General features: G+C 50.5%; 1 protein-coding gene across 1 annotated transcript; it reads right to left on the bottom strand.

Annotated features, from left to right (window-relative positions):
* Positions 1 to 123: 123 nt before the first annotated feature.
* On the bottom strand, positions 124 to 19,729 carry LOC119112978 (putative ferric-chelate reductase 1 homolog). Its single transcript, XM_037237281.1, has 11 exons — positions 19,591 to 19,729; positions 18,325 to 18,513; positions 17,382 to 17,582; positions 16,811 to 16,912; positions 16,446 to 16,596; positions 6,614 to 6,727; positions 5,786 to 5,907; positions 5,310 to 5,433; positions 3,575 to 3,804; positions 3,188 to 3,259; positions 124 to 2,234 (listed from the first exon to the last, which is right to left on the bottom strand). Exons 3-11 carry the CDS (start codon positions 17,445 to 17,447, stop codon positions 2,136 to 2,138), a joined length of 1,080 nt encoding a protein of 359 aa, XP_037093176.1. The 5' UTR covers positions 17,448 to 17,582; positions 18,325 to 18,513; positions 19,591 to 19,729; the 3' UTR covers positions 124 to 2,135.
* Positions 19,730 to 27,092: the final 7,363 nt, after the last annotated feature.

The following is a 27,092-nucleotide window of genomic DNA, read 5'->3' as shown; positions in this document are numbered from 1 at the left end:
TCGCAAAACTAGACCCATTTTCTCCTCTGGGCTGAGGAGGAGGCCGAACATAAGACTACACCTTTGCTCTATTGTTTAGTTCATGGCCGACACATATGCGAAGTACAAAACAAACACGTTCGGACTTACAAGACCCATATATTTCAATCAACCTTTCCGCGTTCACCCCAGATTATCGTCATCGGTCTCGTTAAAGCTTACGGAAAAGGCACTTCTTTGCCAGCGTCTTCCGAAATGTGAACGGAGCGCCATACGCACCCGCAGCAAATCGCCAGCGGTCCGTCTTAGACGCCGGGGTCCACGTGTGCGACACGGCGATGGGTGACGTCACAGCCGTGACGGTCTGCCCCTCACAGATGAGAGGGGCGTACGAGCTGTGGTCGGCCCTTGCGGGTGGTCGCCGGGCCCTGGCCCGCGCCGAGCGGGTCTGGCAGTCAGCGGTGCGGGACATCTGCGGATCACTCGGCTGTCCACCACGCGCTTCTTACGGATCGAAGCTGTGCAGAAACGGCGCTTACGCTGAAGTCACTGCCTGCGGTCGTTAGCTGTGCGCTAGCGGACACGCAAACAGCAGTGCCGTGGATTGTGACAGCAATGCTGGTGATCTTGTGGGTAGTATATGTTCCTTATGAGCAATGCGTGGCCTAGGAATATAAGCGAAGCGTCATCGGCGTTCGCACATAAGGCTACTATTATGTACAGCAGCACACTATTCTTGCATGACATCCGGCACGCCAGCAGTGTATGCGGTATGTCATTTGATGAATCCCACCCCGCTTCCCCAACTCAAGCGAAAAACCCGCGTATGTAAAATTACTGTACGAATTGCAGGGTGCGGACAACAGCATGTTGCAAAGTGTCGCTTCTGTGCATTCTGGAAAGTTGGAAATCGATTTCTAGATGCAAGACAGAAAAGCCTACAGCTCCTGATTGTTCGGCGGCATCATGAATTGAAGGTTCTTACATTGCATTAACAACCTGCATTATACAGGAAGGTACTTGTTAAACGACATTGTAGCGCTAAATAACAAGCGTATTGGCGGAACTCAATATTGTGAGCTATGCTCATTCTTCATATACTGACAAGGGTTCAGACGTGTTCAGCAAAACTTCACACCTGAAAAAGCTTCGTGAATCCAGAACATGCTCTGCGCAGACGCTGCTACTAAAATGAACTGTATAGGGGATGTTAGAACCTTGGATGCTCGACCTTTTTTGACATATTTTAGGGCCAGTGTCCGCGCGGAGTGAGAACATTGCCTGAGTTCACGTGCATTGTTTTTGATGGTAATATTTTCCTGAACATGTTAGAACTCTTTTGCTTTTTAGGATGGGCACAGCGTATAATATTGAGTACCGTCAATATAAATATCAGTATCTCCTCCTGATATGTTGAAGTTGGTGAACTTGGCATAAGAAATCTCAACTCATAACGAATTTCTAGCAACGCCGCCACAGTGTCAATGTCTGTGTGGCTCAAGCGAAGGCATTTAGAAAGACATCGAAGGCGGAGCACATAACAGACCGCTATAAACACTCAAGGAAGGAAAGGACAGTACTACCCGCTATTGCCCATGACATGACCACATTGACACAGCTCGACATCGAGTGCGTGACACCCTTCCCGTGACACGTGTCGGTGACACATGTCTCTTGGACGCAGGCAGACACCGGCGGTGAGAGGCGGGGCCTGCCAGCCTGACACGTGGCCGCTCACGAGCCCCGCCTGTCGCGCTCGACCCCGCCAGGCAGACACCGGCGGTGAGAGGCGGGGCCTGCCAGCCTGACACGTGGCCGCTCACGAGCCCCGCCTGTCGCGCCCGACCCCGCCAGGCAAACACCGGCGGTGGGAGGAGGGGGCTGCCAGCCTGACACGTGGCCGGTCACGAGCCCCCGCCTGTCGCGCCCGACCCCGCCACACTGCAGCGCCCGTCGCCTGCTGAAGACAAACAGTTACGTCCTGCGAAGTGTTTGAGTTCAGAGCCCCTTCTTTGTAGAGCACACAGAGGCAGTCCCGAAAGAGAGGATTTAGATCATCAGACGGCAACTATCGAGGCCCGCTGGATCGTCTACAGTCGACTCGACGCCAAAGGGCGATGAGATTCCCCCTGAGACGCCGAGCTCCAGTCGCGCTCTTAGGCGTCTGAGAGCGCCAGAGTTGTCACCATAGCCACCACGAAGGCAGCTGAGAAGAAAATGTAGATGGCAAGCAGGATCTTCCGCAGTGATGACCCCTGAAACGGAACGAGAGCCTTTCAATAGGAGAATGGAAGATGAACGACATCGAAAACCACTCTTACCGGCTCCCGTCAGGTCTTGCCCGAGAACATGGAAAACAAGCTGACAGCGGGCAATTTGAATTGCAAGTTCTATGATACGAAACTTGCACGGCCATCATCGCGCGGCGGCGCCAAGACTGCACATGTGTACATGTACATACTACACTCGCTGTTGGCGGGCAGCAGGCTGCATGCATATGTGCGTGAGCTATGGATATCACTACCACGTCAGATTAGATTAGAGCAGGTCAGGCTACTGCCAATGATAAGATTATGAAAATGTAGACTGGCATGTTGCTTTTATATGGACACTGGTACGCCAGCTACTTCGTTTCTACAACGCCGCAGCTTCTGGACATAACGTCATGATAGGGAAGCGGTTCATTTGTATCCAGCAGTTTCCATTTTGTCACGCATGAACGTCCTCGTCTGTTGGCAAATTAGCCGGGAGGCAGAGAGGGCCAGGCTCCACCCATTGACTGAAAACCGTATGGTGATAGAGGGAAGGGATCAATCAAAGACATCCACACACTTTATGGAACATTCCTAAGTCTGTGCGTTTATGAAAGTGCAGGCTTCCGCTTGGAACCTGATCAAATAGATGATCAAAGCATTCTTAATCACCGGAAAAACAGGGACACCCAACTCGGCTTTATATTTTCTGGCGGTGACACGTATGGAAATGGATGTGTCTCGCTGTTCCTAAAGCGGCATGGCGTCACTGTTATCAGAGCTGTGGGAGCCACTATAACGTTGGCATCGCAGAAAGCCGTAGAGAAAACTCCCGTTGCATTGAATCGAATTGGCCTACCGAAGAACGAAAAAGCGAACACCGGCCTTACCAACCCTCAATGGAGCCAAGACGACTTTCGTGGTCTCAATGACATTATCCGGACTGTGATACTCACGGGAGCCTCGTGTTTGCTGGGTGATCCCACGTCAGGGTCGACCCGGGAGTCCCCAACGCAGTGATGAATTGCCTGTGAACATCCAGACCTGTCATGCAGCCGTAAATCACCGCAAAGCTCTATTCAACAGCTCGGGACCACCACAAAACGCTTCAAATGTATGGCAGCTGTATCAGTGCGAGGGCTCACTACTTCAGCCCGGGAACATCTGGAGAGGAATATAGCCTCCGAGCCGGAATGAATTCTTCCTAAGATGAGGAGATGGGGCAGCCATTACTACCGGCAAAGGTCGAACGTGACCTGAGTCCCTCACCAGCGAGCCGTAATGTGATGACTGCTGTAACGTCCCCCTCCCCCAGCTCTCCTCCCGGCTCTCCACATGCTCACCATGAATACCAGGGATACGACGACGTCCAGCGCAATAGCGCCCGTGAGGAGCCACAGCCAGTAGCGCGGCAGGTCAAGCTGCGGCAGCTGTCGCGCTAGGAACAGCGCCACTAGTGACAGCAGGTAGGCCGCCAAGCCGCCGAGACGGTGGCCCCAGGCGAACAGCGGTCGCAGCCGGGCTTCCGGGCTGGGTCGCAGCAGGGCGCCCGCCACCTGCACCACCGAGATCACTGTGGCCCACCGGCAGCCGGTCAGAGGGAGTTCAGAGGTGGGTCACGGGTAGGTCGGAGGGGGTTCAGAGGTAGGTCAGAGGGGGTTCAGAGGTGGGTCAGAGAGGTCCAGAGGTGCGTCAGAGCAAGGTCGGAGTAGATTCAGAGGTGCGAGTAGGTCATAGGGGATTCAAAAGGGGTTCACAGGTGGGTTACAGGTAGGTTATAAGAAGTTCAGAGGTGGGTCAGCCCGCCTACTACCTGCAGCTCCGAGATCACTGCGGCCCACCGCGGCCACCCGTCAGATGTAGGTCAGAGGTGGGTGAGAGGGGGTTTGGAGGTGGGCTGGAGGTAGGTCAGAGGGGGTCAGCGGTGGGTCAGAGGTAGGTCAGAGAAGGTTCAGAGGTGTGTCAGAGTAAGGCTAGAAGGGGCTCAGAGGTGCGTCAGATAGGTTGGAGGTAGGCCAGAGAAGGCTCAGGGGTAAGTCAGAGGGGTTCAGGGGTGGGTCAGGAGTAGGTCAGAGAGGGTCAGAGGTTGGTCGGGGGTAGATCAGGGCGGGTTCAAAGATGCGTCAGTGTAAGGTCAGAGGGGACTCAGAGTCGTGCCAGAGGTAGGCCAGAAGAGGTTCAGAGAGGGTTCAGAGGTGGGTCAAGGGTAGGTCAGAGGGGGTTCAGAGGTGAGTTAGCTCACCTACCACCGACAGCACCGAGATCACTGCTGCCATCCGCGGAGACGGGCAACTGTGGTTGGAAGTGGGTCCAGTGGTGGTTAATGGTGTGTCAGTAATGGGCTAAACGTGCACCTGGGGTGGGTTTGAGGTGGGTCGGCGGCGTGTCAGAAATGAATCAGGGGTGGGTTGGTGGTGTGTCAGGGGTGGGTTAGAGGTGGGACAGAAACAGGTTTATGGTGGCGCTGCACGGGGTCGGATATTGGTCAGAGGCAGACCAGACATGGACAAAATAAGGTCGGTAACCTGGTTGAAGTTCGGAGCGAAACTGGAGGTGAGTTCAAAGGTGGGTCAAAACGGATCCAGAGTAGGATAAGTGCATCATGTCGTGTATTATCGGTGCCGTGAGAGTCCTGCCAAGAAACGTCATCCGCTGCATCGTCTCCTCGGGTCCATCAATCGAATAGCACAGCGATATGTTTTCACAGGTCGTATGATACGATCGTCTCTACAAGGAACAACTAAATTTGACACCGCATAACCCTACGAAGGCACAAGGTGACCTTCGCAATTCAGTGAGCCGTCGCAATTCGACAGTTCGAAAGCGCCACGGGGGGGGGGGAGGGCACGGGGGCACTCTGGTCAGCCTGTAACACCGTGCTTCTTTGGGAGGGTACTCGTGGCTGTTGAGACATTGCCCTAAATAGTCACACACCTGGTGCCGGCGTTATGAATTCCTAGACGAGCGGTCATTGAAACCGGCAGGCGTGGCAGCTGCCGCCGAGCCGAGACCCCCGTCTGCGTCGAAATGGTTGACAGGGCGAGAGGTCACCCGCCTCAGAACGCACGCCACACTCACGGAACACGATGAAGCCGAGGATGTTGTGCGGGTGGCCGAAGCTGAGCGTCTTCAGGTGGGTGACGATAAGGGCGAACCCAGTCCACGTGCAAAGCGCCGTCAGCACCATCATGGCCCGATGAATCTGAAAGCACAGCAGGCAGCCGTGCGTCGCTGTCGTACCCAACGGCGGCGGACAATATACCGCCGTGCATGTCTTGTATTCAGCTCCATGCTCATTTGGCGCCTAGATAGACGCAGGTGAAGAATTGACCTGTCACCAACGGGACTCCTGAACGGGCCCGTGCCGAGCGCACCCAATGCACGACTTCAGTGACGTCAGAGACAGGTCACAGACAGCTCCCGCGCGTGCAGTGCAGCGTGCACAGACAGTTCCCGCGCGTGCGGAGCGGCGCGCACAGACAGCTCCCGCGCGTGCGGAGTAGCGTGCACAGACAGCTCCCGCGCGTGCGGAGCAGCGCGCACAGGTGTCTCACCGTAAACCACACGTCTTTGCCGAAGATCTGTTTGCCGACCCACGTCAGCCGGAGGTGCTGAGCAGAGAGAATGCCAATACCGGCCGTGCCGACCCATGCCACCAGCATCAGGGACCCGTGCGCTGCCAGCGAGCCCTTCCATCAGGCACATATTTATGAAATTGCATCAGTGACCCGTGCGCTGCCGGCGGACCCTCGCATCAGGGCACGCATTTATGAAACTGACTCCTCAACCGTAGACGGAGGTGGTTCTGAGAGAATACACAGTTTATTCAATGGGCCCGAATAAAGGGAGCGCTTTGCCAATTTTCCGATAAGACTTTCATGCGAAGGTACTGCGGTTATTAGCGGTCCTAGATTTTCCATTGATTTATTGCTCGATGTATGTAAAGAGACCAGCACATGACGTGTCGTGCCTCTGGTGGTGCGCGGCGCAAACAAATAACACTGGTGTTGATGATGTTTTCAGGATAATCTAAGTCTTTGTGTGCACGTTCACAGAAATGCAGCGCATTTCGAATAAAATGACTATTTTGACGCCATAATATCATAACAATATGCAAGATGCAGTGCATTTTTAATAAAAATAACTATGTTGACGCCATAATATCATAACAATATGACAGACATCAAATGCCGGGCTTGGAAAATTTTAAGCGCCTTCTTCCCGCTTTAAGATTTTGGGTTGGTTGAATACCACGTATTCAGTTAAACGCTGTCAAGCTGACGTTCCAAACAGTTCACATCCAACCTCATTTCTTTTCTGCGGTGTCAGAGCTGCCCCGTGCGCAGCTAACGAGTGCAGATCGCCCCCACTTCAATCAGCACCTTTTATGAGGCGGGGCACTCCTGCCGACGTCAGCGCCGAGTTGTCTGTCAGATCCACCGGCTCTGAAGAGGCGATTTTGTCGCTGCCGTGGTACCTTGGCTCGGACGAATCGCCTGTAACGGGCACTTTGCCTGAACATTTCTATCCATGGTATTCTATACAGCTGTGTCTGGAATTAATGGGATTGTTCTGGATCCCGATTGAAACATTCCTGGCACGCTGATATGGCTTGAAAACACGCGTGTATTCGCGTGCGTGAGTTTTGCGCGAGGCCAGAATAGCAATGGTCGGAGCTGGAAAACACGCCGAGTGTTCACAAGTCATCACCGTTCAACCGTTCTACCGATAATTGTCATGCGTTTTCTTTAATAGCGACTAGGGGCTGAACATATCACGATGTTCAGGTGTTACCCATTACAAAGCATCGTTGCGCCACAGACGTGCTGCTCCCTGCGGGAGGCGGGGCCAAAGATGGCAGGTTAGGCTGTCCGAAAATCCCATTAAGCGGTTTGTCATTGCATAAAGGCAGGACAATCAGGCAACAAATTAGCATTGCAAATTAGTATTTGACACTCATAAACACGCCGAAAAGTTTCAACCCGCATGCTTCGATTAGACTGCAACGTAAGGACGCGACGGTTTCCGTGTTTTCTCCAGGAAGGACATGGTATCCATTCACAGAAATGCATTGTATTGCCGTGAGTTGACTGAGACGCACACTCGTTGATGTGCAGTAATGTCAATAGCAGCGTTTTGCTTTCCGCAGTTTCTTCTCGACACAATCATTACTTAAAGTCACGCTGAATCTTTGAGGTTACTCGGTTTGCTCGAATAAGGCCAAAGCTGCTGTCACCATGACATATCATTAGCGCGGCCGGAGCATTGAAATTCGTGTCTGCAGTACCCCTGCTGCTAGTGCGTTGAGACCAGTTGCATTCTGCGTTTAAAGGAAATGTTTCGCATTCGAAGATATTGAGGTAGGCTGCAGATATGATGAAATAAGCTCAATTATAAATGTTGGCATACTTTTAAGTACAAAAGACCGCTTGACACAGCACATCTTCTCTGTTCAGTTGATATGCTCCTAAATACGTCAATGTTTGATAATGTCATCGTACCTTGCACAACATTGACTGAGAGCCAGTTAACGGCCGTCATGTCTAGAAATCGTGCTCACGAACGTCAGATACGAATGACTTGAACATTACATTTTTCCAGGCATTCATCACTGCATCGCTTGTAAAATGTCGGGATTTGAATGACGCTATCATGACGTAATGAACACCAAGGCGATGTTCAAATACTCTTCCAAATTGCTCCCCCACATGTTTGCGGCCATGAGCCTCAAGAACCAGAGGGTTTTAGGTCTCAAAAAGGGCGTGTCCGTGAGCTACACCGAAAGGTCTTCCACATGTCTATTTCAGTTCATAACCCCCAAAATGTGGAGCACTCCCCGTAAGTATGTGTTTGTCATGGGTTGAAGGGCTTTCGTCACGTAATCAAGCGACCCGCCAGTGGCGAGGTCCACGTCCGATACCACAATCGTGCTGAGTAGCCTTTCCGATAACAACAGAACAATGATCAATTTTCACTCAGCATCTGCAGTCTCTGCAAAAAGATCACACCACAACCTGTGCATAGCTTGACACCCGTTTGTCATGCCTCTGCTTCACAAGGCAGTGAAAATCAAACCCTGTCAAAACTTATCTATGCGCAAGTATTTGTTGACTTGATGGAAGCGTCATAGCTGGCCAAAATAGTAGCCAGAGGATGTTAAAAACGTGGAAGAGAAACACCACCGTTAATGCATTTAAGTCACACACACATGCACACCCGTGTTTTGCCTCAGGACACCTTTGAAAAATGATAACACACGGTAAGTACTTCGACCTTTTGGCACCTGTTAAATTGTCGACTTCAAAAGGCCCTCATAATTTATGATCGCGGTCGTATTCCTCAATTTAGGTTACGGCTATTGGAAGTAGTGTTCTATAGCTTCTGGAAATGGGATGCTTTTTAGTGGTGACCGATTCGAGGCCCAAAGGACAAACAAGATCTGTGAATGGTTCAATGGCACGGTCGCGTAACAAGCAACGCCAGCTGATGAACACGCCAACCGAGTTGGGTGTTATGCTGTGCTTAGAGTGTAGCTGGAGTTCATATTCCTCACGTTTGTCACTTTATTTTGCACCGAAATAATAGCACGGCATAATGGCAAACTGACCACTCATTATCATATATCAAGCCATCCGTCGCCATTTTCCATCATCATATGATCATGATCATGATCAAGCATACCTTTCAGCATGAAACGAAATGATAACTATCACAAGTGCTGTCCAGGTGCATGCTGAATAAATGCGATGTCACGACGGCAGAAGCTATCACCGGCATCCCTTATCGCCCGAGCCTCGCGCGTTTAAGAGATCTTATGACTTAGGTCATGGTAAAAGCATACTAAATGGTGTGTGATTGAACTGATTCGTAAATGATTGCAATTGTTCTAATTCGTTAGGCTTCATCCACAAGCTACGTGAGGGTAACGAGGAAGGGGTCGTGACTGGTGTTACGCTAGCGGTGAAGGTACAGAAACCAACCTAAAGCAGCGTTTGCTGAGGAAGGGGGCGGTAAAAGCGCACAGCAAAATCCGTGACGTAGTTTATAAATGATCAAAAACAGTTGCTCCATTAAGTCCATTTCATGGTTGCTTCGAGTTTTGCCTACAAGTTTATTAACAATTTCCTTACTAGCTCCTCGTGGACCCTTTTCTTTACTCAGTGGCGTCACCAAAATTACGCCCAGGACGGGGGCAAATCGGATTATAAAGGACCCCTCCAGTCAAAGGGGCCTCTCTCCAACCCTTAAGGACACTGTTTTTGTATTCAGAGCACCCTGTCAGACTCTCACCCTATCCCGAGGCCTCACAGGCGCGTTGTTTCCTATTTGAGAAGCCGCGCGGCCGTAACAAACTACTCAAAAGCGCTGGCACTTTGACCCCGGGAGGTGGGAGGGAGGGGGAAATAGAGCCACCTCCATTGGAGGGCCTGACTGCAAAAGTCCTTCTTAGATACGCCGCCGCCTTCCTTCACTCATGAAACAGATGAAAGTGAACTGAACTGATGAGATCCCAGGGGGAAAGGCGGGATCGCTAAATATCCCGCCTTGCCGCCATTCGTCCTGCATATTTCATATTGAGCTCAAGTATGTTTCCACTCATGACATGAAAACCCCATGTGGATTCCTGGCCCTCTTGAATCTGTCGAGCATGTTCCTGTTCCAGAATATCTTATCGCCATTGTGGAGTGTCATGAGAGCGGTAGCTCCGATCTCCCGGAGCCTCTGGCGTATTCTCATGACCACCGACGCCAGTTGGCGCCTTAGCTATCGCCGCGACTTAATCCTCAGGACACGTAGAAATCCGCTGTCAACCGCTGATAGCTCAGACAGATAACAGACGGTAGGCGTTTTTTTACATTTATTCCGAGCCTTTTGATTGGATGGATGTTTGGGACCAGTGCACAAGCTAAGCAGCGCTTGTTGCGCCGGTCCTGACCCGGCCATCCGATCACGACGTTCTGGATCAACGGCGTAACTGTGTGGCTTGAGCTAACGTACCGCTGCAATACTCGGCACGGTTTGCCGTGCCCTTTGAAGTCAGCTGACCTTCAGCGCGGCCACTGTCACTGGTTGCAGACCATCCCATTCAAAGGCAAATAACGGGCGCCTAAAGCGACTCCAGCCCACCCCGACACGAGTGGGCGAATTGAAAGGCAGGCGTTCCAGCCGACTGAGCGATTGGGACAGACACATTGCTGCTGCTTTTGCTTTACTCCACACTGCTCTCTGTCCTATCTTGCGTCCTAGCGTTGTAAACTTAGCAACTCACTAATGATGCCGAGGCTGAACCTTGTATCTCTTGGGAAGCCCATGCTCCACCCAATATGTACCTCGGTGCTCTCAACATATGTCCAGAATCAGCAAAGCGTGGAGAAAATGCTAACAAATGCCGGGGAATCGCTGTATTATTCATGTCCGTCTTCAAACGAAGGACCAAATTGTGCAGTCGCGTTGCACGAAGATACTTCTGTTCGTCTTATAGACACTAAAATTGTGGGCCTCACGCAATCGATTGAACGCCGGAATCTCTACACGGCATGCTCAATCTCTACCGCTGGGCTGACGGAGGTGTGAAGGTACAGTGCCTCACAACTAGGAAAGGTCTATTGGAGACATTCACTACAAATATGAAAAATGTCCGGGTTTGGTTCCCGGATATGATATTGACATTTTAAGGGTCTGTAAGATGAGCGATAAATATCACACACGCACAACGCGGATGCACAATGCGTTTCTTTACAGCCGGAGTACAGCGACGAAATAATGCACACGTTTAGTAAACTACATTCAGGTAATTGATTTCCCCGTTATAGATGCCAACCATGGCCTTATGACATGGCCTTGATGCCAACATTACATACCATTATACTGTTGCAAAGTGTGGTGGCGCTCCTTTCTTTCCCGCAATGGATTACGCAGAGTCCTTTGTGGCTGTCGTGTAGTCCTGCTGGCGTCTATCAGCGCCAATGTACCGATGCATTACACCCGGGCATCATCGGCTGAGGCGCAGCAGAGTCTTGGCGAAGGGGGAAGGGGCACGGAGCCTGATGAAGACCCTTCGGTGAAGCCCCACCCCAAATGGAATAATCGGATCTTGTCTTTTTTCGAGGGTCCCAATTTTCCTTGTTTCTTTAATCCGGTCATGATGATGGGCGCGCTCCCTGCGGGGTCCCGTGGATTGAACGATGAGGGAACCACATGCCTTTCCCGGTCAGCACGCCCCTCAGGAAGGGGCTGAGGTGCCTTTTCGTCCCAGCTCGGGGTACGTGCGGCTACCAGGCTGGCGACACGGGCTTGAGGTTCCCTGGTCGATCCGGGGCCCCTCGAAGGGATGCGTCATGCATCGATCCACTCCCCGGTGCAAGAGGTCGTCTAGCTGGAGCAGGTGCTCCAGATCGACGCAGAAGTCCTCGTTGACTGACGTAGAAGGATCCTTTGACGATACAGGGGGCCCCCATTCAAACAGGAACGAATGGTTTTCATTCTTTACGGACCCCCCCCCCCCCCCCCATCTGACACACAGCCCTTTAACTGCATCATTGCGGACCTTTCCATGTTCATTTATCACATCTCCCTTCATTTTCATAGGGTCTTGACCAACACAAGAGGCTCCCTGACATTCGGGGGCCCGTCCCTGTCCCTGTTCACCAATTGAACCCCGGGCTCACTCGGGTTCTCTTGGCGACATAAGATCCTTTGTTAGGCACTGTGGGTCCTGAACCGACACAGGGGTCCATAGGTGTCTAAGAAACCAATGCAATGCAGCCAACGAGCAATTCAACGCAACCATTGCAAGAGGCTTTCTGACGCAAGCAGGCCCTGGTCTTGTTCATACCTGATAAGAGCCCCAAGGCTGACGCGGGGCCGACTGCTCAGCATTGGTGGTCTCTGACCAACATAAGGTTCCTCGCTGTACCGGGGGCCAGACCGACGCAAGAGCTCCTCCGATTGACATTCAAAGGCCGCGGCCACAGGACTGGGCCCCGATACGGCCCTCGGTCCTTACGCCCTTGATCGTCGATCCTCAGGGGCTCCTCGGGCCCCTCGGGACGTACAAGTAGGGCTTTCTGTCCCTCCCCCGTCTGTGTCGCTGATTGTCGACGCTCTCGTGAGCTTGCACGCACGGTGAATTTCTGAAGTGCTCGCATCGTTTTAGCGGCAAGCATGATGTCTCATCTGTGGTCGAACAGCGTTTTCTGATAAATCCGCAATATTGTTCAACATTGTTTTGCAACATTGTTTCGCAATATCGTTTCGATGTCGAGCGCAGCGTAATCGACCTTGGCTCATGAGATCAAGGGCGAAGATATCAGACGTGACTCGCAGCTTCTGAAGTGTGCCATAAACGTAACACGCGTGACATCTTGCACATCATCGAGGGAAGGCCACCAGAAATCAAGGCCGCAGATATCTACCATGACTCGCAGCTTCTGGCGTGTCACTTGAGTGGCACACTCGAAACTGCATGTCACGCGTGATTTTAACAGCCTGGATTTGTTGAGACGTACTCGGCGATTCTGTGTCGAAGTTTTTTCTTCTAAAACTCAGCCGTGCACGGGTTCGGCATCGTAAAATAAGTTGGCGGGGCTGAATAACTAAAAAAGACTAAATTTACGCCCAAATTACAAAAAAAACTAATTCCTCCCCGGATTTGGCGCACGTTCTTCTCAAAGTAGGGAGGCCGAGGCTCCACTCCGATTGAATAGGTAGCTTCCCTCCTGTTAATGAAAGCTAAAATTCATCGGAGTTGGATCTGGTCGGAAGCAAACCGCATCTCAGCGCCTCGCTGAGACGTGAGCCGCATGCCACCGGCTGCCTCGTGTCCCGTATATTGTTTTCATCGACACAGATTGGACAGCGCTCATCAGCCGGGACGCCTCGTTTCTCGTGTCGTGGGTGCTGGCTGACAATGAACATCCTCTACTGGCTGGGCACGTGGATACAAGGACCGATAGTGCCGACGCAGATCTGCAGTTACAGTGCCACGGCGTACGGACGGAAATGGGGAGGCGCCGCTGCATGCCTTCGCTAATGGATTTGCCGAGTGCCTTCTGCCGGCGAACGTGAAAGCTAAAATGTGTAGATGTCATGCATGGATGTCAAATGCATCCTGCAAATGCCCACCTCCTCTAGGTTTACGGACAAACATATAGGGTTTGCACAAATATTTTTGTACTGAAGGTCCCAGCCCCAAGACGGGAGCGGGAGGGAGGGGGCGACAGGAGTGTTCACGGACCACCCTTCTACGAAGCATGAACTGCGGGCCCTTAACATGCTCTCGGGTGGGGGGTCAAATTGACCCCTCAAAGGTTTTTTCCAAAATGGTTTCCGAGTGGCGCGGTGTAGCCGCGTCAAATTTTGCATGGCTGTAGACAACTAAATGGCGGATTGTTTGGTGAAACACATTTAGATGTACCTTGTAAGGTCGCTGACCTATAGCAGGTCAAAGTAAGGCCATAGTTTCAGCGAAGCCAATTTCTAGGGAATCGTTCAATCCGATGCGACAACGGAGTGTTAAACGAAGCCATACGTCTCTGAAATGCTTTCTTAGACAACACAACAATTAAATGAGCAAATTGCATTGAACTAAGGTCAGGTATGAAGGTCAGACCAAGGTCAAAACCAACCTCTTTTATTACTCTAGGGCTTGTTGTATGATATAGTTTCTAGTGCTCATTTACGATTTATTAAAAGCAGAAATTGCATTCAACATGCTCCATGAACTTTTCGGAGGTCAGAATAGGTCATTGACCTAAAATGACTCGGGTCAACATTTGGTTTCTAGGGGTGTATTGCCTGGCGTGATCTTTGTCGCCTATTCAAATGCAGAACTAAGAGCGGTCTTGGGTGATTTTGGTCACAATTACTTTCAAAAGGTCAAACAAGGTCACTGACCTTAAATGGCTATGTGACATTTTGCTTAGAAACAGTTATCTAGGTTCTGGGGGCACTTTGGAGACCAACCTGTAATTTGACCTTGTTTGACCTTATTTGACCCAAAGTTCATGACGTAGGAGCTTCAAACTTTAACCTAAGTGAGTTCACGTATTGGTCAACATACCATGTAAATTTGGTGTCTGTAATTCTAATAGTTCTCGAGATCTCGGGGTGTGTGGTCAAATTGACCCCCACCCGAACGAAGGGTATCCAGCCGGCCACCCGGGCGCGTGTTGAAATATCATCCCTGATTTTGTTTTCTTTGAGCCTCTGACTGTGATAGTTTTTGCATGTCTTAGTGACCTATGTAAAACTGTTGCCACTCACAGGGGTGAAAAAGGGCCTTTTCTGTTGCCGATGAAATTAGGAACCGTCTAAACTATCACCCGGAGTCAAATCTTTCAGAAGCCGTTGCAATATATGCAAATGAGACAAACCACAAAAAAGTGAAGACAACTTAAATGTAACGCGGCATGACTACCAACGTTTCCGCCTCGAGAGTTCATTTGCACTAGTCATTTGCTGGCCATCAAACACTTAATGGTGGTTTAGACTAGACTAATAAAACTATCAGATAAAGACATACTTTAAAAACCGGTCTAAAGGCGTGTAGTTTTCTATTCAGTTTGAGGAAGGAGGCGGGGTTGTGCCTCTCAACCAGTGATGCAGTTTTTTGCTATCATTTTTTTCTCATAATTTTTATTTCTCATAATTTTTGGGGTTTCAGCCCCCAAAACTAATTTTGGGCAAGTATACCCTTGCTTCCAACCGTGAAAAGAAAGTGCGTCAAATCTGGGGAGAAAACTATTCCAAAGACATTTTGGAGGTAGGCTCAACCACTTTTTTTCCTTCACACCCCTCCCCCCTCTTCCCTCCACCACTTCTACGCATTTTACAAAACTGCATCCCTGCAGCCCTACATATACCCAAAACATGATTCTACGGGCACCTGAAACAATATCACTTTTGTTTTTTTGATGTCATCGTGCAATCAGCTAGAAGCATTGGTGACCTTCGCTATCACCGCACAATCATTGCCGGTGAGAACTCGCACTTCCTAACATAATCCCAATTATTCAGAGTAAATCTATGCAATATCAGTATCAATATGTGCAAGCGATATCTTTGTACGTAGCTAGCACCTTCATCTAGCTTCATATGCAATTGCGCACAATGTGATAGGCCTACACCAGCAATGCCCGATCTCCTAACTCAAAGCCGCTGTTCATCTCAGCAGCAGGAGGTCCCGGATGAATCCCTGACATGTGTCACTCCGACGACCTCCGTTTTAACTCTGAAGCCACTGCTAAGGCATCCACAAACAACAATCTTCCGAGGTCGGCAAGGCTTTCGACGCTATTACCTAAAAAAAGCTGGCGATTAGCTCTGTTTTTCTAGCCAGCCTGCTTCTCACGACGCGAACGCAAACAACTGCAGCTCGCAGCCTTGCACTAAATCCAACGCATTAACGCATGACGCACAAACCGACCCGTCTGTCTCAAATGGCACGACGCTTTAAAAGGCTGCCAACAAGCTGATCACGTCCGTCGCAAGATGCTGTGGCCAGCCACGTTTCTTACGACTAGTAATAAGCCTCTTTATTTATTATTTTATGCTGTTTAGTATGCGAAGTGAATTCGGCTGGAAAATCTGTGAAAAACACTGATCTGAGGGGCATTGGAAAAGCAGTGTGTCACCACTGATCTGGGACATCAGCACTGTTCTAGTATAGTTTGTGGCATGTGCCTGTCACGTACTAAACACTATTCTGATTAAAGCTACTACATTTGGCAGCCTCGTATGGCTCAACTTGCCGATACAGCGAAACATTATCCTTTGGACATGTGCTCTAGTCGTGTTCACATTGCAAGCATTAGCGAACGCCTGCCAATACTGAGCTTTGAGTTTCATCTGGCTGGGACGATCTGTTGTGATGTGGTCTGGTCTGTTGAAATTTGTTTTCATTTCCGCAGTTTTGTCACTAACTGGTTCGCAAAAGCATCAGTTTTTTCACCGATCATATCCGGTAAATCGGAAGGTTTTTACCCCTCGCCATTCACATCTAAGATATGTAAGGAAATTTTTCTTTGGGCGTTCTTGTTAACTACGTTTTCGATGTTGCGGGATCCCGCTCCTGATAATGGAGAGGCGCAGGTCTTTGATTTCATTTGCACGGTTCTGCTGGACTTAACTTACATAACCTTAGATTATATAATCGACAATGTAATCACTCCGTTGACAAAAAGGCAGACAGAACATGAGGACTGAGCACCGTACCGATTGATCCCGTGGACACCAGCAGGTGATGCTTCTCGGCCAAGTTGAGCGCGCTTTCTCCCGGAATCTCCAGGCTGAGTGGCTGTGTGAAGCTGCACATGAAGTGTCCGTCTTGCTCCCAGACTTTTCGATTGCTAGCTGCCGCCGGATTCTGAAAACGACAGCACATATTTTGAGTGTGATAGCGTCCATGCCATTCCACAGCCGTAGAAAAGCGATGCATCTCATGGATGACGTCCAGGAAGTTTGAGCAATTGCGCGATTTCAAGTTCTAAAAATCCAGGTAAACTGAGCCTCGTGCTATGTTTCAAAATAGAACCGATCGAGTGTTGGCCCAGGTCCACCACGAGCGTGATTCTACTTACCTGTCCAGATTTGTAAGCAGAACTTTTGCCGTCATTGTACCCGTAGTAGATGACAGGTTGACTTCCCTCCACATTTGTGCAGAAGATGACACCATCAGAGCCCTACCAAAATCAACACCGATGCGCATCAAAGAGAGAAAGGCGGCATCCACCTGTGCCATATGCAACATACGTGCATCACTCTGAAATATTCGCATCCCATGCGGATGTGTTGAGAAAAGCGAACGCGTTTTGGAAGTTGTATGCTCCTGGTTTGGTGTTGTGAGCGAAAGCAAATATACTCGATTAAAGTTGTGCTACAGAAGTCTTGTTTTGTCTTTGTCTGGAAAATTGAAGCAGGAGCAAATTCAGCTATTCAGCAGTTCACCCTTAAGGAAATAACCACCTTCGATGCAAACATCGCATCGTGACATTATGAATTGCTTAAACATAACGAAGATTTCTTTATGCAAACTGCAAATCGGCTAGGCTGTTTGGTTTGCCACACTGGTCCGGAAAACCCTGTCTTCGGTAGATGGATGAAACGAGACTCGGATGCGAAACCCAGTGACGCGTGGAAGAGACATCTCACCATCTCAGTGTCGCTGGAGATGCCAACGGCGGCGTACCGGCCGTCCCGCTTCGCCATGAGGCCCATGCTGATGCCGCTCGACGAGGCCACGTACGTGAAGAGCACGTCACACGTCCTGGAGGACTCGCACTTGGCCGGTGCGCCGAAACAGCCGTACCGGCTGAAGCAGCCGGCGTACGTGTCCTCGACATTGCCCGGCAGCTAGGGAGCAGCGACGGGCTGTCAGAAATGTCGGCCGCTGGCGGCTCAGACTCGTCTACAGCAGCTGTGGACGACGCTCAGCCGCCATTTCACCCTCGACCCAGCTGCCGAGCCACGGTTGAAATGAGACGGCACCATAGCTTTCCTCTCATTTGTCATGCCATCCTAAGTGGTGTTAAGCCGTCATCTAATGCTGATATGGTTCCGGCTGGAGCATGCAACTAGTAGCACAGCCGTTCGAAACCGAATGCCACTGCTGCATCCTGGGACGGCGAAAGACCGAAACAACGCGTAATTCAGTTGCATCATTAGAGGCAGCTGTGGCGAGCCATTCGAATCTGTCCCAACCGCAGGAATCCGATAAGAAAGCACCCGTGACGATCGATGATTGATGATCAATCGATCGTTAAGTTCCACAAACAACGAGCCAGACCTGCTGATTCCAGCTAGGGCGGCCAGCGACTGATACTCATCACGATGGAGGCAGCGTTGCAAAGAGGCGCAGTGTAAAGGTGGCATGCTCATAAGACAGCTCAATGTGCTTACAGGCAGCAGCCGGCGTTCAGACAAGCTGGCGCAGTAGACTCCCCACCCGGTAACAAGGGACGCCCACAATGGCGCTGTCCTGTCTGAGGAGGGGCCGGTGGGGAGAGGCGGGGGGACTCAGACCGGTGGTGCGCTCACGGCGCGGCGCAGGCTCAGCGGAGCCCCTGGCCGTGGCGTCCGCGCTGGCCGACCGTACCTCCAGCGCGGCCGAGTGGGCTCCGGACGGACCCGGCACCACCGGCGCCGAGGAAATGCCCTCCCACCAGGTGCGGTACTCCTGCAGCACGGTGGCGATGAAGACGACGTCGCCGGCGGCGGCCCCCGCCGGCTCCCAGACGGCCTCCAGGCTCTGCTTCGCCGTCGCGCTCGAGTGTGTCAGCGCGCTCTGGAGTCGGCGGGGCGACCGTGTCACGAAAGGACGGGACCCGGGGCCCGGACACAGACTTTGCGTGGAGGGGTGCAGCTGGCAACAGGGGACGCCGTGGAAGGAAAGGCTTCTAAGGACCGAGTAGCGTGCGTCTTCCCATACCTTTGCGCATAGGGATGTGTTTGATTTCAAAAGGTCATGAAAGTTGGGGATCCAATTCAAGATTTACATTAGTCTTACCAATGCGCGTGAGTGAAAGCGTCAAGCTTATGAGACGACGTTTAAAATGCATGGACAGTGCTTGGTGCACGGGCTCCTACATACGTTTTTCAAAGGTCTTTGCGGGCGCACCGATAGTGTAGTGAATAATCTACGCGTCAGGAAAACCAGAGGTACGTGGTTCGATTCCCCGCGGTGCCTGTCTTCCTGTCAGGGCAAGAGGCATGTGACGTCGTATAGCCTCGGCAGCTGAGTGTGTTGTAAAGCGCCATTGAAGAAAGGATTCTGGCATATCAACGCGGACCGGGTTGAACAGGAACGGGAACAAGAAGCAAAACCGGAGCAAAGGTGGCCGTTGCCCGCTACCCCACAATCGCACGACAAGCTTATCATACAATCGCTGGAGATCAGAAACCGATGAACCAAACTCCAAAATCTGCCTTGGAATGTATTCTAGCTGAATGCCTGCAATGACAGCGTAAAAAATATGCCTAATCTGTACCAAAGATGAGTTGTTTGAATTGCGCATTAATCAGCACATCCTTCTGAACACTGTGACAACATGCCGCACAACACTGCAAACCCGCCCCGTCGCGCCAGCCCCAAACTATGGCATCCAACTAACTGGTAAAGCAGTCGGCTTTACCCGACTCCTGCACGCGCCCCTGCGCCCCAGTTTAGGTCAAGCCAGGTTGGCCCCGGCGGCTGGTGACCATGACTGACCTGAGGTAGCCCGTCCCGCCCAGGTCCGGCGGCCGACCCGCCCTGAGGTCGCCCGTCCCGCCCCGGTCCAGCGCCTGACCTGAGGTCGCTTGTCCCGCCCCGGTCCGGTGCCCGACCTGAGGCCGTCTATCCCGCCCCGGGGCGGCGCCTGACCTGAGGCCGTCCGGCACAGTCGAGCGTTTGCAGGTCGGCCGCCGGCAGGAAGCGGCCGACCGGCGGGCCGCTGACGTTGGCCGCGCTGCGAGCCTGCAGTAGCACACCGAGGAACTGCGCGTCGCCGTGCAGCCGGACGGCGCGCTGGCCGGCGTCGCCGCTGGGCTCGGCCGTCAGCCTGTACGGCGGCGGCGCCGTCTGCGCCTGGTGCGAGCCGTGCGCGGGCCGCAGCGTCAGGCAGGCGCCGGGCGGTGCGCCACTGGGCAGCGCGCCGGCCTCACCGGCCAGCAGCAGCAGCAGCGGCGGCAGCAGCATCGGCAGCGCGCCGGGCAGCACACGGCGGTGGTTCCCTGCAGCAGCGGGGAGCGTTGATGCGCTGCGGACGACGCTGAACCGGCCGCTGGCGGCATACCTGGCGCAGTGACGTTTAAGAAAGCATCCTTTTCTTTTTCGCTCTGACGTTCATACGTCTGGCGAGCTTAAGTGGTCATGCGATATAATGTTACATAAGGATACCTAACTGTGGTTTGAATGCATATGCAATTCCATAATAATATTCAACTTGATATTAATATCACAATGTGATAAATATGAATATCACAGTGTGATACATATTCAACGCGATATTAATAACTTGTAGTTCTACTGCTTCTGAAGAGACAGCTTCGGACTAAATGTTCTGAACAAAACTGCAGCACGCACAAACCTGCACGAAAATTTAAGAAAAATAATTAAACTGTACATTATCATAAACCATACGTTGTTGTACATGCAGACCTGCGTTGAAAGCATAAAAAAGTTTTTTAAAACAATCATATTGTTTGCTCGGTTGGCGCCTTTCGCGCCGATGCTGATCAAGAATTTACCACACTGCAGCGACGAGTTCATCAAACAGCGTTCCACGATGGCAGTCATGATCACACACGTCATTGCCGCCCATGCAAAAACAGCACATCCGTTTGGCTTGGTTCAGCGGCAGAAGAAAACTGGTGAACAGGATTTCGAGAAGATGGCGTGCTGACAAAATTGTACGCGTCCGATGTAATGAGAAGAGAAAAGCACAACAATATGGGATGCTCCCTTCAAGCAGACACCAGCCAGGAAAAGTCGGCGACTGTGTCATTTCATGTGCCAGATTACCTATTTACGAGACTGGCATTATGATGCATTATCCGCAAGTTATGCGAAACAAAAGCGTGCACATCATCAGCGATGCAACGCAAGGCTGCGCAGACGGCTCAATACGGGATGGAAGCGCGGCAGACTCCCAATCCAGTCTTGTATGTGGCATGCAGGAAATGAAAAACAACAACGGTTCCTTATAACTCTCCTAGAGGTAGTGCTTTCTGTGTGGAAAGACCATATTTACCTCATCACTGGAGCTTGTCATCACTTACCAATGGCGTAGCCAGGATCTCACCAAGGAGGGCCCAAATCGGGTCACAGGGGGTCCTTTCAGCCAATGAGGCTCTCTACGTCGCTATAGAGACCGCGTGTGAGCCATTTATTACTCTGGATGCTATTGTGATGACTCAGGGCCCTTTTTCAGGGCAGTGTTCCACATTTGTACAGCATCTTGAACTGAAATAGCCATGCTGAAGGCCTTTCGGTACAGTCCACAATCTTCCCTCATGGAAACCTAAGTTTCTGAACGAAACACCCACAAAAATGAGGAAAGATATATCAGAGAGAGAGTATTTCAGTCTTTCTGACATTCATGTTTTCGTAATAATGCCATTCAAATCCTGCCATTCCATAAGCCGTGCGGCGATCAATGTCAAGAAAATATAATTAGCCAGGCGTTTACATCTGGTGTTCATCAGCGCGATTTCCAAATAGAACGGCCGTCAAATGGCTCTCAATTAATGCCGTGCAAGGCACAGTGACGTAATCAAACCATGACGCACTGAGGAGAGTATTTACTAAACAGAGATTTGTGCTGTCTATAGCAGTTTTCCCACTTAAAAAATGGCAATCGTAAAAGTGAGCTTGTTTCATCATATCTTGCCTCAGTGTTTTCAAATGCAAAGCATTCCCTTTAAGTTAAAGAAGTTCGTCGGGCGTACATAACAGTCAACAAAGTATTAGGAGCTTAGGCTTCAGTTTAGCTAAAGTATTGGGAGCTTTGGCTTCAGTTTAGCTAAAGTATTGGGAGCTTCGGCTTCAGTTTAGTTAAAGTATTGGGAGCTTAGGCTTCAGTTTAGTTAAAGTATTGGGAGCTTCGGCTTCAGGTGGCCAGTTACCTCGAGGGAGAGCGTGGGGCCCCCAAATCCTCACCCCTTGCTGAGGCTACGTCACTGTCACTGACGTGCTCTGAATATCGGTTCTTGGGGTCGCTCATTGCTATTAAACTATCCTGCAATAACTTCCACCCTCATTGTTCCATAATGGACGTATTAAGACCTTAATTTCAACAGAAGCATTTCATTGTTGCAAGCTAAAAATGTTCCGCAATTAGATTGTATGCCATGGAAATATGTCTATAAGTGTGTCTATATTTCCTCGCCGGGTTCCCAGCTGAATTCTCCAGTTTAGAGGGATTCTCGGTAACGTTTTTATCTGTTCTATTTCGTACATAGAGGGCATGTGTAACATATATTAGTCTATCGCAGGCGATCGCTAGTCTAAAACGTATGTGACAATGCTTGTCGGCGTCGTCACCACGCTGCCATCAGAGCACGCATCCAGCCACATCCATCAAGCCACGCTGTCACCAGAGCACGCATCAAGCTACGCTGCCAGCAGAGCACGCATCAAGCCGCACTGTCATCAGAGCACGTATCAAGCCACACCATCATCAGAGTGCGTATCAAGCCACGTTGTCATCAAAGTACGTGTCAAGCCACGCTGCGCACGAGCCATCTGAACTAGTTGACAAAAAATGTCCTTCTTTGGCAACACCCAATTATGTAATCCTCACCAGCCAACTGTTGTATTCGATCCCAGATGAACGAACTTCATCTGGGCTCCGGTTGCTTCCTAGTTCCGACAAAATTTGGCGGTGTCATTTGTCAGTTCACATGCTTATTGCTCAATATCCATTTGGATTTCTGAAGCGCTGGTTAAATGGTTTAAATGGTTTCGCCTGAATATTCCCAGACTGATTCCCATACAGATGTCCGACATCGAATCTTGAGAGGGCATACTGCGAGATTGACTGCCAATCGCAATAAAATCGTGAGAAGTCATGCACATTAATGTATTTGCAACGTCTTGAGACAAACTTAGCAAGGATACAACCAGTACGCACCATTGTGTTCCATGCATCAATGGAATAAAAATATGGGGCACAGTACCACTATACAAATTCAAAAAGCGGTCTATCCGTTCATTCATGATTTTGTCTACGCTCAGTTAAACTTATCTCAACTAGGCTCTTACACTCAAAAGCTTTCAGGTTTAGTCGTAAATCTTAAACGTTCAGCTATAGTCCAGCTCAACTGATGATGATGACGACGATGTTGGTGATGAGAAGTCAGCTGCCTGGGGTCCGCGACCAAAGCAGACCAAGCATCAATCTTTGTGAAACAACCAATTCTCTGCAACCTTCGCGAAATTTGATAGCATGTGCATGTTTCTGCGTGGAGAGAGATACGAACAGATAAATGTCTTCTGACGTTTGACTGATAGCAGAGCCATTGCAATAATAATGATGTATTCAGAACTGAACTACACAGCGGACTAAGCTGAACAGCTATTGTGTCCTTTCCTCGTGTCATGTTCCAGAACATGTGCTCATGCCCGAACCCAGGAAACGTAAACACGTAAAGTGGGCGGGCTCTCCAGATTTTAAATAGTGATGGCTGGGCACGGGGGAGTCAGCAGCTCATCCACGCTCCGATTCTGTCCTATTTGAGTGCGCTTCGTTCGGGTTATTAAATGCATTACAGGCAATTAAATTCACATTGCTCATGTTTGCTGGTAGCCGAGGAATGTCCTTTTTATCGCCTCATCGGTCATAAAAGAACAAAAACCGAGCGATGAATCGCGTGTCAAATACAGCACGCAGCATGCGGCGAGGTCAAGGGTCACAGCCATTGATAGGTATCGTGTTTTCTGAGTTAACTCGATCTACGTATATCTGTCTCAGAGCCTAGACACCATTATTGTCCATGATTTGGCCTAAGGGTCCTCTTCAGCACCACATACCATCGGCTGCGAGTCAGTGCCATGTCAAGGCAGGAGAACAGTCGGCAGCCGTCCGGGCGCCTGGAGCGGCTACTGACCGTCGCTGCGTCTCTCACCCATGGCTCGGTGCTGGTCGGGCCGTGCGGTGCTGGTCAGTGGGCGCCTGGAGCGGCCGCTGACCGCCGCCGCGTCACTCACCCATGGCTCGGTGCTGGTCGGGCCTCGCGGTGCTGGTGAGCGGGCGCCTGGAGCGGCCGCTGACTGCCGCCACGTCACTCACCCATGGCTCGGTGCTGGTCGGGCCGTGCGGTGCTGGTGAGCGGGCACCTGGAGCGGCCGCTGACCGCCGCCGCGTCACTCACCCATGGCTCGGTGCTGGTGAGCGGGCGCCTGGAGCGGCCGCTGACCGCCGCCGCGTCACTCACCCATGGCTCGGTGCTGGTGAGCGGGCGCCGGTGCTGGTGAGCGGGCGCCTGGAGCGGCCGCTGACTGCCGCCACGTCACTCACCCATGGCTCGGTGCTGGTCGGGCCTCGCGGTGCTGGTGAGCGGGCGCCTGGAGCGGCCGCTGACCGCCGCCGCGTCACTCACCCATGGCTCGGTGCTGGTGAGCGGGCGCCGGTGCTGGTCAGCAGGCCGCCTGGGTAGCTCTGGCGCGGTGTACGCCCGGCTCGGTCCACCCAACGGCTTCTGGCACGCACCTGCTGCCCGCCGTCGGCAGCGTTTCGGTCTGATCGATACCGTTCGGCCGGGCCACGCTACTCGATCTGCGGGCCGCCAGTTGTACAAGCGTGGTGGGGGGAGGGGCAGGGGGACGGACAGAGGGAGGCGGGGGGGGGGAGGGGGGATAAGCGTGGCACTCGTCGATAGCGACGGCAATCCCGGGGTGTTATTGACCCATGACCAAGCGTTAGATCTGATGACGTAGGGTACCGTAGGGTATCGCCGATCTGGTGATAAAAGATAATGTGATTTTATGCAGGCGAGGAAGGCCTTGAGCCCTTGATTTTTCGGCATTGTGAGTTGGGAGATGTGATTCTAACTATTCTATTCCATAGAACTAATGTGAGTGCTACGGCAAAAACCGCTGCCAATGCATGTGCTACAGCAAAAAAATGTCACCGACAGAAGTGCTACGACATAAGCTTTACGTGACATTAGTCCCACTGCAAAAAAATCCACATGTGTTACTTGCATGCGGCATTACTTCTGCTGCAAAGACTTGTACACGATTTGAGTGCTCGGCGACAAAATACATGTTTACAAATTCAGATCAGTCATTACTTGCCCTTCAAAAACTGGTCTTTACTCATATGCGTTGTTACTTATATTGCAAAGTCATGTACGAGTGCTACACGGCCTGCCATTACTCATGCTGCAAAAACTTACCCTTTACTTATGCGGCACATCACTTCTACTGCAAAACTCATAGCCACATGAGTTTAAAACGACAAAACTTGTGCTGTAAAAGCAAACACTTGTTATTACGTTTACATCAAAGACACAAACAGTCTTTACCTATACGCGACATCGCTTTTCTGCAACACTCATAGATGACTGGAGTGCTCCACGATAAGGTATTTATCGCAGATCTTATACCCTTCATTACTTCTACAGCTAAGAAGCGACAGTCACACAGCCCTCACTTATACGCGACATTATTTTCACCATAACAGTTAATATATTTGCCATTAGTTCTAACAAAACATGACTTGACAATGACATAACTTGTGCTTCAAAGAAATTATACCGGTCATTGTGTCACTGCAAAGATCTACCTAACCTTCACTTATAAACATATGATTTTAACTATCAATATTTATACACGACATTTGTGTTTTACGATGTAGGCCATGCAACTCACAAATTATATACCCGTCAGCACTTCTTTATACTCGTCAACACTTCTATGCGTGGGTAAAGCTTTCCAAAATCCCAGTGGACGAGAATACATCGAAGCTCTTTAACGGACGAAATAAAATTCGATGGTGTCGATACATTAGTACCGATGAAAATATTCCGATTGACAATCCTATGATGACATTAGGCCTGCGCCAACTTTCTTCTGCAAAAACGTCTAATGCAGTGCCGTGGCGTTTCAAAACAAAGCCGGGGTTAAGCAGGGTAAAACGGTTAAACCTGCCCCAAAGTACATAACACAGGGGTTTGCCACGAATACGCCATACGTTACTGTCACAGATGGGAGTGGATAGGGTCCCTGACTAAATATAAAACTACATCGCGGGTCAGGTGTTCCCTGAAACGTCACATGGTTCCTATTGCAGTGACTAATAGAACGCTTTAGTGCTATACGACAAAACTAATGCTTCAAAAAATGGTACCAGTCGTCGAAATTTTGCTAACAAAACAACATTCTTAAGTTATACACCAAACACAAAAAAATCAACAAAACAGTGGTACATAATGAATAGTTCGTATTCCCTACCGAGACCACGAACTTTCAATGGCAGCATTTCCCAGTTAGGTTTCCATCCTGACCTACCAATCCCCAGTTAGGTTTCCATCCTGACCTACCAATCCCCAGTTAGGTTTCCATCCTGACCTACCAATTCTTCCTACACCCATGATAGGTGTCCAGACATTTTGCAATCCACGGCTATAGTATTGGTAGTGGAAGTAATGGTGAGTTCACATCTATACCAGCCATAAGTATAGGTTTTGTCGTGTAGCAGTAACGTCGCATATATCCAGGTTTTTGCAATAGAAGTGATGTAATGGGTAGGTGATAACCGTATAAGTATTTTCTGCAAAGTAAATGACGTGGTTAAGTTTTTATAATATTTAGTTTGTTATGTAGCACTAACATGGCGTATGAGCCCTGGAGCAGAAGTAACGTCATGTTTGAATAATAAATGGAAGTTTTCGGTAGTATTTTGACGGGCAAGCTTTTTTAAGTATAATGTCTTTGTCGCGTAGCACTTATGTGATTTATAGGCCTAGACAATATAAGTAATGTCACAACAGTCTTGTCGGTGGGAGTTTTTTTGTAGCACCAATGCTGCCAGGTCCTTGAACTCTTTCTAAACTCATGACACTCAAAAGCTTTCCCAGCATTTTTCGTGGTTCCACAGACTTATTGAGAACTCCGTGAACGTAAAATGTACATCGAAAATGGGTTAGAAATGTGTATTAGCATGACCAACCCATGCTCGTCGGAGAATATTCAACCTTCATTCAAAGTCGGGGCGTGTCGACTCCGCAGCTAGCACCAGGCGACGACTAGCGGGTGGCCGAAAATGATGGCGTGCTTGAAAGCAACACCTTTGAGAGGCTTAGGACACCAATTCGTGTGTTTGGAAGGTAATCCTGGCGTGTGTTTCACTTGTGTGATTTTTGTATTGACAATAGGGACGA

The sequence above is a fragment of the Pollicipes pollicipes genome, unplaced genomic scaffold (genome assembly GCF_011947565.3).
Source record: "Pollicipes pollicipes isolate AB1234 unplaced genomic scaffold, Ppol_2.1 Scaffold_7261;HRSCAF=8764_pilon_pilon_pilon, whole genome shotgun sequence".
NCBI lineage: Eukaryota > Metazoa > Arthropoda > Thecostraca > Pollicipedomorpha > Pollicipedidae > Pollicipes > Pollicipes pollicipes.
This window is presented reverse-complemented; position numbering and strand designations above follow the sequence as displayed.

Coding starts and splice junctions, on each gene's coding strand:
- LOC119112978 (XM_037237281.1), bottom strand. CDS start 17,447: ATGGGCCTCATGGCGAAGCGGGACGGCCGGTACGCCGCCGTTGGCATC. Junction 6,728..16,445: donor GGTGTCCACGGGATCAATCG/GTACGGTGCTCA, acceptor TGCCCGTTACAG/GCGATTCGTCCGAGCCAAGG. Junction 5,434..5,785: donor GCAAAGACGTGTGGTTTACG/GTGAGACACCTG, acceptor CTGTGCTTTCAG/ATTCATCGGGCCATGATGGT.